This window comes from Zosterops lateralis (assembly GCF_965231275.1).
Source record: "Zosterops lateralis genome assembly, chromosome: 27".
NCBI classification, from domain to species: Eukaryota; Metazoa; Chordata; class Aves; order Passeriformes; family Zosteropidae; genus Zosterops; species Zosterops lateralis.
The window spans coordinates 2586639-2596886 of NC_139787.1; the positions used below are offsets into that span (position 1 = coordinate 2586639).

The 10248-nt window shown below is 54.2% G+C and overlaps 1 protein-coding gene across 1 annotated transcript; it reads left to right on the forward strand.

Annotated features, from left to right (window-relative positions):
* Positions 1–28: 28 nt before the first annotated feature.
* MRPL9 (mitochondrial ribosomal protein L9) lies at positions 29–9278 on the forward strand. Its single transcript, XM_083879016.1, has 7 exons — positions 29–135; positions 1943–2102; positions 3944–4068; positions 6059–6109; positions 6709–6810; positions 7378–7461; positions 8308–9278. The coding sequence occupies exons 1-7, from the start codon at positions 73–75 to the stop codon at positions 8437–8439; spliced, it is 717 nt and encodes a 238-aa protein (XP_083735142.1). The 5' UTR covers positions 29–72; the 3' UTR covers positions 8440–9278.
* The last annotated feature ends 970 nt before the right edge of the window (positions 9279–10248 follow it).

A 10248-nucleotide genomic window follows, 5' to 3' on the forward strand; every position in this document is an offset into this window, starting at 1 on the left:
CTGAACAGGCTCCGCGCAGGCGCAGTGCGGGCAGTGAGGGGTCCTCGCGCACCGTGAGGGAGCGGGGCCGCCATGTTGGCCCCGGGGGCGGCGGGACGGGTCCTGAGCCGGGCCCTGAGCCTGAGCCATGGGCTGGTGAGCGGGGAATGGCGGGGAATGGCGGGGAATGGAGGGGAACGGGCCCTGAGCCTGGGCTATGGGCTGGTGAGCGGGGAATGGCGGGGGAAAGGGCCCTGAGCCTGAGCCATGGGCTGGTGAGCGGGCAATGGTGGGGAACGGGCCCTGGGCTGTGAGCGCGGGGAGCCGGGAGGCGCCTGGGGGTGGGTACCGGCGGTCGGTACCGGGGGTGGCGGGACGGGCCCTGAGCCGGCCCCACAACCCCCGTTATAGAACCCTATAGACCCCATAGCCCTTCTGCCATTCCCGGCCCCATAACTCCCATTAGAGAACTCTACAGAGCCTATAACCCCTCCGCCGTTCCCGGCCCAACAACTCCCGTTCGAGTTCCCCTCAGGACTTGTAATCCCCCATTAGAGCCCCCCAGACCCCATAATCCCCATTGGAGCTCCCTCCAGACCCCATAACCCCCATTGGAGCCCCCTCCAGACCCCATAACCCCATTAGAGCTCCTCAGATCCCATAACCCCCATTAGAGTCCCCATAACCCCATTGGAGTCCCCTCAGAGACCCCATAACCCCCCAGTAGAATTCCCCAGACCCCATAAACCCCACCAGATCCTAAATCCTCCTTCTCAGGCAGAGTTATGGGGTCTGGGGGGCCTGTAGGGTCTGGGGGTGTATTATGGGAGGCTCTGGGGGAGTTATGGGGTCTGGGGGTGTGTTGTATTTGGGGCTGTGGGGTCTGGGAGGATCTGGGGGCAGTTATGGGGGCTGGGGGGGTTTATGGGGGCTTTATGGTGTCTGTGGGGTGTAGGGGGGGCCTGTGAGATCTGGGGGGGTGTAGTGGGAGTTTGTTATGGGGTCTTAGGAGTGCAGTGGGGGTGTTATGGGGTCTGAGGGAGGATAACGGGGGGCTGTGGGGCCTGGGGGGTGAAATGGGGTTGTGGGGTCTCTGTGGCTGTAGTGAGGTTATTATGGGCTCTGGGGGGAATAGTGGGGTTTATAAGGTTTGGGGAGTTGTGTGGGAGGTTATAGGGTCTGGGGGTTGTAATGGGGTATAATGGGGGTAACAGGGGCTTATAGGGTCTGGGAGCTATAATGGGGGTTTAGAGGGTCTGGGGAGCTGGGGGGAGTTATGGGGTGTAATCAGGGGTAATGGAGTCTGAGACAGAATAGGGGGGGGTTTGTAGGGTCTGGGGGTTATAAGGTGAGGTTCTGTGGGGCAGTTTTGGGATCTTTGGGGTTCTGTAGGGCTTTTATGGGGTTTGTGGGATTCTGGGCTCTGTGGGGGTTTTGTGGGGCAGTTATGGGGTCAGTGGGCTCTGGGCTATCAGGACTGTGGGGTCCCAGGGGCTGCAGGGGTCTGCACCACTGATGTCCCTGAGCTGCCCAGTGCCCCCATCCCCATCCTGAGCCCTGTTCCCATTGGGATCACCCCATTCCAGACCATTCCCTGTCCCCTAGGGCTCAGTGGTGGTGGAGCGGGTGTGGTTGGTGCCCATCTCCCCAAGCCCTATTCCCATCAGGAACATTCCAGAAACATTCCCTGTCCTTTTGGGCTTGGTGGTGGTGGAACACCCTGTTCCCATTCCCATAGGGAGCATTCCAAAACATTCCAGACCATTCCCTGTCCCCCCAGGCCTCGGTGGTGGTGGAGCGGGTGTGAGCAGTGCCTTTAGGGACACTGTAGGACACTATAGAACACTCTAGAACATTCTATCTCCCCCAGGCCTCGGTGCTGGTGGAGCGGGTGTGGTCGGTGCCCATTGAGGACACTGTAGGACACTAGAACATTCTAGAACACTCCCTATCCCCTGTTCAGGCCTCGGTGGTGGTGGAGCGGGTGTGGTCGGTGCCCCTGGGCCGGGCCGGGGCGCTCCCCCGGCTCCATCCACGGCGTCACCGCGTGTTCCGGCTGGTGCGGGACGGCAAACACCAGCCCCGGGGGGACATGGAGCTGCTGCTCACCCGGGCCGTGGAGGGTGAGTGTGCCGGGGTACGGGAATGCCCCGGGACTGACCTTTCCTGGGAATTCTGCGTTCCCAGCCCTTCCTGAGAATCTCCCCACTCCCAGCCCTTCCCAGCCCTGCAGGGTGAATGTGCCCAGGGGTGCCAGGAATGCCCCGGGACTGACCCTTTCCTGGGAATCCCTGCATTCCCAGCCCTTCCTGGCCATGCAGGATGAGCCATTCCCAGGAATTTCGGCTTCCCAGCCCTTCCTGGGAATTCTACATTCCCAGCCATTTCTGGGCATCGCCCCATTATGAACCCTTTCCTGGGAATCCCCCTATTGCCATCCACTTTGTCCTGGTTTTACCTCTGCCCTGGGGGAGCATGGAGCTGCCAGGATGAGGGATTTCTGGGAATTCTGCATTCCCAGCCCTTCCCAGGAATTCTGGCATTCCCAGCTCTTCCGGGGAATTCCCACATTCCCAGTCCTTTCCCAACCATTTCCATCCTGTTTTGTCCCAGTTTTCACTCATCCTTGTAGGAACGAGGCAGAATTCCCCCATTATCCCATTCCCAATCCTTCCCATTCTCAGTGGGATTAATCTCATTTGGGATTCCAGAATCCTTGGGAGTTTCCCTTCCCACGGTCCCATTTTTCCTTTATCCATGCAGAAGAAAAGCAGAATTCCCACATTATCCCATTCCCATTCCTTCCCATTCCCAGTTATCCCTTGGCTCAGGGATCCAGCCCTCATTTCTGGGATGATTTTGTGTCCCAAATCCAGGAAAATTCCCCTTCCCACACTCCCACTCAGGAGAGCTCAGTCCATTCCTTCCCATTTCATCCCATTTTTTCCCATTTTTTCTCATTTTTCCTTTATCCACACAAAATTCCCACCCCATTCCCAAAAATCCCAAGGCAGCAGCTCCTCTCTCCGAGATCCCAGAGGCTCCAGACCCAACCATTTCATGGAATTTCTCTTTAATTTCCATGGAATTTTATGTTAAATTCATGCAATTTCACACACTTGGGATGGATCTTCCACCCTGCCATGGGAGCTGGGATTTTCCAGCGTTCCCAGCTGACTTTTGACCCCCTAAACCCAACGATTTCACAGAATTTCTGTTGAATAAATGGAATTTGTGTTAAGTTTCGTAGAATTTCTGTTTAATTTTCTGGAATTTCTGTTAAATTAATTGAATTTCCCTTAAGTTTATGCAATTTGTTTAATGTCACAGAATTTCTGTTGAATTCATGGAATTTTGGTTTAATTTAATGGATTTTCTTTTGAATTTACGGATTTTCTGTTTAATTTCCTGGAATTCCTTTTTAATTTAATAGAATTTCTATTGAAATAATGAAAATTCAGTTTAATTTCCTGAAATTTGTTTAATTTCATGGAGTTCTTGTTGAGTTCACAGAATTTATCCCCTTTGGCCCCCAGCCCGTGCTCCAGGGAATTGGGATTCTCCAGCATTCCCAGCTGATTTTTGATCCCCTAAACCCAATGATTTCACAAAATTTGTTTAATTTCATATAATCTCTGTCTACTTTTAGGGAATTCCTTATAAATTCATGGAATTTCTGTTAATTTCATGGAGTTTCTGTTTAATTTCACAGAATTTCTGTTTAATTTAATAGAATTTCTGTTTAATTTCTTGGAGTTTCTGTTTAATTTCTTATAACTCCTGTTTAATTTCATGAAATTCCTGTTAAATTCAATGAATTCCCACTTAGTTTAGTGGAATTCCTGTTAAATTTAATGGAATTCCCATGAAATTCCTGGATTTTATCCCTTTTGGGTTGCCCCCCATCCCGTTTCCCAGGGAACTGTGATCCCCACATCCCCGGTGTCCATCCCTGTCTCCGCAGACGTGGGCGGCCGTGGGGACGTGGTGAGTGTGAGCAAACGGCTGGGCCGGAACCGCCTGCTGCCCCAGGGGCTGGCCCTGTACCCCAGCCCGGAGAACCTCCGCCGCTTCCAGCAGGAGAGGGAGGTCAGTGCCTCGTCGGGGTGCTCCCAAACCCCACAGGGGTGGGGAAACATCAGGGGTTGGGGTTGGAACGGGGATTTGGGGTTTGAACAGGGATTGGGGTTTAATCAGGAATTGGGGTTTGAATAGGAGTTGGGGTTAAACAGGAGTTGGGGTTAAAACTGGAATTAGGGTTTGAGCAGGAATCTGGGGTTTGAACAGAAAATGGTTGTTGGGGTTTTAAATTAAACAGGAAACATTCCAGTTAAACCAGGAATTGGGGTTTAATCAGGAATTGCAGTTTAATCAGGAATTGGGGTTGGAACAGGAATTGGGGTTTAATCAGGATTTGAGGTTTGAACAGGAATTGGGGTTTAAATAAGAATTAGGGTTTAATCAAGAGATGGGGTTAAAACTGGAATCGGGGTTTAAACAGGAATTGGGGTTTGAACAAAAAATGGGGTTTGAACAAAAACTGGGGTTTAATCAGGAGATGGGGTTTGAACAGGAATTAGAGTTTAATCAGGAATTGGGGTTTAATCAGGAGATGGGGTTTTGTTACCCCTGCCCTTAGAGGGGTCACACGTTGCGGCGTGGGTGTGGACCCTCCCAGAGGACAGCAGGCAGCAGCAGCAGGGTCAGACATGGAAGGCTCTTTATTATCTGACTCCAAAGGCTTATATACATTTTGTACAGAGGGCCAAGATTGGCCCAAGGAGGTTACAACCTCCTGACTCCATTGGTCAATATGACCATCAGTCAAATTCTCCTCTCAGAGAACAACTATGCAAAACATACTGATAAGTTCTAAGAATACACATTGTTTTTATGAAGCAACGTGAGAATCAGGCTGCAAAGACTCAAACACTCGAAAGCAAGAAAGTCAGGGGCAACAGAGTTTGAACAGGAATTTGGGTTAAAACAGGAATTGGGGTTTAAACAGAAATCGGGGTTTCAAGGCTCTTTGGGATCAGCCCAAATGGCCTTTGGGGGATTTTTGGGAATGTAATCCCAAAGGGAGCCTTGAGCCTTAAAAAATTCCCTGAGGGGAGCAGGGAAGGGTTTGGGGTGAGGGGAGAACCCTGTTGGCATTGCCAGGCCACAGTTCCTTCCTCCTCATCCTTCTCCTCATCCTCCTCATTCTTCTCACCCTCCTCCACCCCTGGTTTCTTCCCCTTTATCCTCCTCCATCCCTGTTTTTCCCACTTTTCTTCCATCCCTTTTCCTCCATCCATTTTCCTCCATTTCTTCTCCTCAATCCCCATTTTTCCTGTTTATCTTTCTAAATCCCATTTCCCTCCTATTTTCCCTTTTCAATCCAAATTCCCTCTCCTCAATCCAGTTTTTCCCTTTTTTGCCTCCCCAATCCCTGTTTCCCCATTTCCCCTGCTAAATTCTATTTTTTCCCCATTTTTGCCCCTCTTCCTTCCTAAATCCCATTTTTTCCCATTTCCTCTCCTAAATCCCATTTTTTCCTGTTCTCCCTTCTAAATCCCATTTTTCTCCATTTTCCCTCCTAAATCAATTTTTTTCTCTTTTCTCCCCAATCCCATTTTGCCCTTTATTCTTCTCTAAATCCCATTTTTTCTCCATTTCCTTTCCTCAATCCTGTATTTCCCATCTCTCCCCCTCAATCCCAGTTTTTTCCTCATTTCTCCTCCTAAATCTGGTTTTCCCCCATTTTCCTGCCTCAGTTCCATTTCCCCTCCTGTATCCCATTTTCCCTCATAAATCCCAGTTTTTCTTCATTTTTCCCCTTTTCCTTCCTAAATCCTGTTTTTCCCATTTCTCCTCCTAAATTCCATTTTTCCTCCTAAATCCCATTATTTTCCCCGATTTCCCGTCCTCAGTCCCATTTTTCCCCATTTTTCCCCATTTCTCCCCATTTATCCTTCTCAATCTCATTTTTCCTCCCATTTTTTCCCTTCCTCAATCCCCGATTTTTCCCTATTTCCTCAATCCCAGTTTTCCCCTATTCCCCTCTAATCCCACATTTCCCCCCTATTTCCCCCAGCTGGCTCAGCAGGGGGAGCTGGAGGAGCCCCAAACCCAGAGCGGGCAGAAGGTGAGTGGGGACCCCAAATCCTGAACCCCCAAATCCCAGAAATCCCCCCAAATACTGGGAATTCACCCCAAATCCCAAACCCCCAAACCCTGGGAACTCCCCAGACCCCGAACCCCCAAATCCTAAGAATTCCTCCCTGATCCCAGGAATTCCCCTCCAATCCCAAACCCCCAAATCCTGGGAATTGCCCCATACCCCAGGAATGGCCCCAAAATCCCGGGATTTCCCCCATTCACAGAAATTCTCCCATACCCCAGAATTTCACCCAAATCCCAGGAATTCCCCCCAAATCCTGGAAATTCCCATTTTCCCAAACGCTGGAATCCTCACAAATCCTGAACCCTCCCAAATCCCAGGAATTCCCCCAAATCTGGGCATTCCTGTTTTCTGAGGCCCTGGAATTCCCCCAAACCCCAAATCCTGGGAATTCCCGTTTTCCCAGACCCCTGGATTTCCTCCAAACCCCTGGAATCCCTCCAAACCCCACAATTCCCCCCAAACCCCTGGAATCCCTCCAAACCCCACAATTCCCCCCAAACCCCTGGAATCCCCCCAAACCCCACAATTCCCCCAAACCCCTGGAATCCCCCAAACCGCAGACCCTGGAGTTCCTGCGGCGCTGCCGGCTCGAGGTGGGGATGAAGAACAACGTCCCGTGGGAGCTCAGCCCCGACATCGTGGCCCGGCACTTCCTCAAGAACGTGAGAGGGGATTTGGGGTTTGGGGGGTTTTGGGGATTCCCAGAGCTGAGCAGGGCCAAATCCCAGGGGTTGGGGTCATTCCTGAAGGGTTTGGGATTATTCCCCAAGGGTTTGGGGTTGTTTCCAAAGAGTTTGGGGTCATTCCTGAGGGCTTAGAGTAATTCCTGAAGGGTTTGGGGTCATTCCTGAGGGTTTGGGGTCATTCCCCAGAGGATTTTGGGTCATTCCTGAGGGTTTGGGGTTGTTTCCAAAGGGTTTGGGGGGCTCAGGCCAGCCCTGCTCCCAGGATTTGGGGTCAGTCCGTGGTTTTGGGATGATTCCCTGGTTTGGCGCCATTCACATGAGTTGGGGTCATTCCTGAGATTTGGGGTCATTCCTGGGATTTGGGGTGAAATCCTGGAGGTTTGGGTTGAAATCTTGGGGTTTGGGGTGGCATCCCAGGATCTGGGGTGGCATCCCAGGTTTTGGGGTGAGACCCCAGGATTTGGGGGTGGCATCCCAGGTTTTGGGGTGAGACCCCAGGATTTGGGGTGGCACCCCAGGATGTGGGGCTGTTGTGTCCCCCAGCTCGGGGTGTTCGTGCCCCCCCACGCCCTGCGCCTGCCCCCGGAGCCCATCACCCGCTGGGGACACTTCTGGTGTGACGTCACGGTGAGGGGACAGGGACAGGGGGACAGTGGCACCTCTGCCCTCATTTCCTCCCCGTTTCCCTCAATTCCCCTTCCCATTTCTTCCTATTTTCCCCTGAATTCCTCCCAATTCTTCCTCATTTCCACCCTATTTCCCTCTCTCATTTCCCCTTCACTTCCAATCCTATTTCCCTCCCACTTCCTCTTCATTTCCTCCCCATTATCCCCAATCCTCACTCCCAATTTCCTTTTGACTTCCTCCCAATTTTCCCCTCATTTTCTCCCAATTCCCCCTCATTTCCACCCTGTTTCTCTTTCCCACTTTTCCCTTGCTTCGTCCCCATTTCCCCAATTTCCCTTCCCCTTTCTCCCTATTTTCCCCTTATTTCCTCCCATTTTCCCCTCACTTCCTCCCCATTTCCCCTAATTCCCCTTCCCAATTTCCATTTCACTTCCTCCCCATTTCCCCCTCACTTCTCCCCCATGTCCTCCCCATTTCCCCTTTTCCTCTCCCACTTCCCCTTCAGCTGAGAACATCGGGATGACCTGGGGGGGATTGGGGTGCCCGGGGCTGCTTTTGGGGTGACTCAGGGGATTTTGGGGTGTCCTGGTGGGTGTGGGGTGCCCTGGGGGTGTTTTGGGGGTGATCCAGAAGATTTGGGGCTGTTTTTGGAATGACTCAAGTGGTTTGGGGGTGGTTTTTGGGGTGACTCAGGTGAACAGGCTGGACACCATGCGGGTTCCCATGGCTGTGGTGTCCAGGGGATGTTTTTGGGGTGACCCAGGTGTTTTGGGAGTGTTTTTGGGGTTCTCTGGGTGTGTTTTTGGGGCTGTTTTTGGGTCACTCATGTGTTTTTGGGATCCCCAGGTGAACGGGCTGGACACAGTTCGGGTCCCCATGGACGTGGTTCAGTTCCTGCGCCCCAAAACCAAACGGCTCCGGCGCTGGCAGGAGCAGCAGCGGCAGCAGCTGGAGAGCAGCAGGGAGCGCCTGCTCTGACCCCCCTGAGGGCTTTGGGGGTCCCCCGAGGGATTTGGGGTCTCTAGAATGGATTTGGGGTCGGTTCAACTCTCTTTGGGACCCCCCCTCACCTCTGTGTGACTCCCAGACATCACCCAGTTCCTGGAGCAGCAGGAGTTCAGGATTTTGGGGTTCTCCTGAGCCCCACCCTGGTCCAGGGTGGTCTCCAGAAGGGATTTGGAGTCCCCAAGATGGATTTGGGGTCCCCAGAGTGAATTTGGGGTTCCCAGAATGGATTTGGGGCCGTTCTCCCCCTTTTGGGACCCCTCACCTCTGTGTAACTCCAGGACATCTCTGGGTTCCCAGAGCAGAATTTTGGGGTTCTCCTGAGCCTCCCCAAATCCCCCTGAGCCCCACTCTGATCCAGAGGGGTCCCTGGGGTGGATTTGGGGTCCCCGAGGTGGATTTGGGGCCGTTCCCCCTCTTTTTGGGACTCTTTTCATATGTAGGGAACCCCAAGAGCAGCAGAAGAAAGGGGGATTTGGGGGAAATTCCCAGAGTTTTGGGGGATCCATGGAATTCCTGGGACCCCCCAGGACTCCTCAAACCCCAGAGAGGATTCCTGGGATGGATTTGGGGTCCTCAGGATGGATTTTGGGGGACCCCCCCTCTCCTGTGGGGAATTTTCAGAATCCCCCCAGAAAAGAGGGATCAGGATTTTGGGGATCCCAAGATTTTTTGGGGGGTCCCAAAGTTTTATGGGGTCTCAGGGATTGTGGGGGGTCTCAGAGTTTTGGGAGCTGCAGGATTTGGGGGAGCAAAGGCCGATCCTGGGAATTCCCCCAGGGCGGAAAAAAAGGGAAATTTTGGGATTTGAATTCGGGTGTTCGGAGTCAATTATTGGGGGGTGGGGCCTGAGGGAGCCCCGTGTCCCCAAAGTGTCACCACGGGGTGTCCCCAAAGCCACCCCCTCTTGTCCCCACAGTGTCACCACGGGGGGTCCCCAGAGCCACCCCCTCTTGTCCCCACAGTGTCACCACGGGGGGTCCCCAGAGCCACCTGTGTCCCCACAGTCTCACCATGGGTGGGTCACCAAAGCCACCTGGCCTGTGGCCCCAAAAGGGGAGTGTCTACCTGTCCCACGTCCCCAAAGTGTCACCACGGGGTGTCCCCAAAGCCATTGCCTCAGCGTGACCCCGAGGGGTGGCGGTGTCACCTCGGCTGTTGCTGGCTCGTTGCCATGACAACGGGGAGGGGACACGATTATTGGGGAGGGGGGACAGCCGGGGACATGGGTGGGGACACCGAGACATGGAAGGAGGTGACACGGAGCGGGGAGACACCACGACACTGAGGGGGGTGACACTGAGGGGTGGCACCGAGACATGCAGGGAGGTGACAGCGATGTGGGAGTGGGTGACACCAACCTGGGGACACCGGGACACTGAGGGGGTGATACACGGGGTGACACCGGCCTGACGACACTGAGGGGTGACACAGGGGGTGACACCGGCCTGGGGACCCCGGGGGGCCGTGGGAGGTGACGCGGGAGGGGAGGGGGCGCGCCCGAGTTCAGCACCGGGGACAGCACCGGGAGGGAGGGAGGGGACACGCGTGGGCGGACCCCGGACCCTCCCCCCCGCCCCCCCCCGTGTCCCCTCCGCGCGTGCGCAGCCCCGGCCCGGGAGCGCGCACGGGAACGCGCACACGGCCCCCGCCCCCTCCCCAAAACACCCCCGAGCCCCCCGGGCGGGGCCGCTACCGGAGCCCGGAGCCCCATCCCGGGGCCGCATCCCGGTGTTGTCCCCGGTGCCGGTTCCATCGCCCCCCCCGCTCCCCCGGTCCCGG

Coding starts and splice junctions, on each gene's coding strand:
- MRPL9 (XM_083879016.1), top strand. CDS start 73: ATGTTGGCCCCGGGGGCGGCGGGACGGGTCCTGAGCCGGGCCCTGAGC. Junction 2,103..3,943: donor GCTCACCCGGGCCGTGGAGG/GTGAGTGTGCCG, acceptor CTGTCTCCGCAG/ACGTGGGCGGCCGTGGGGAC. Junction 6,110..6,708: donor AAACCCAGAGCGGGCAGAAG/GTGAGTGGGGAC, acceptor CCCAAACCGCAG/ACCCTGGAGTTCCTGCGGCG.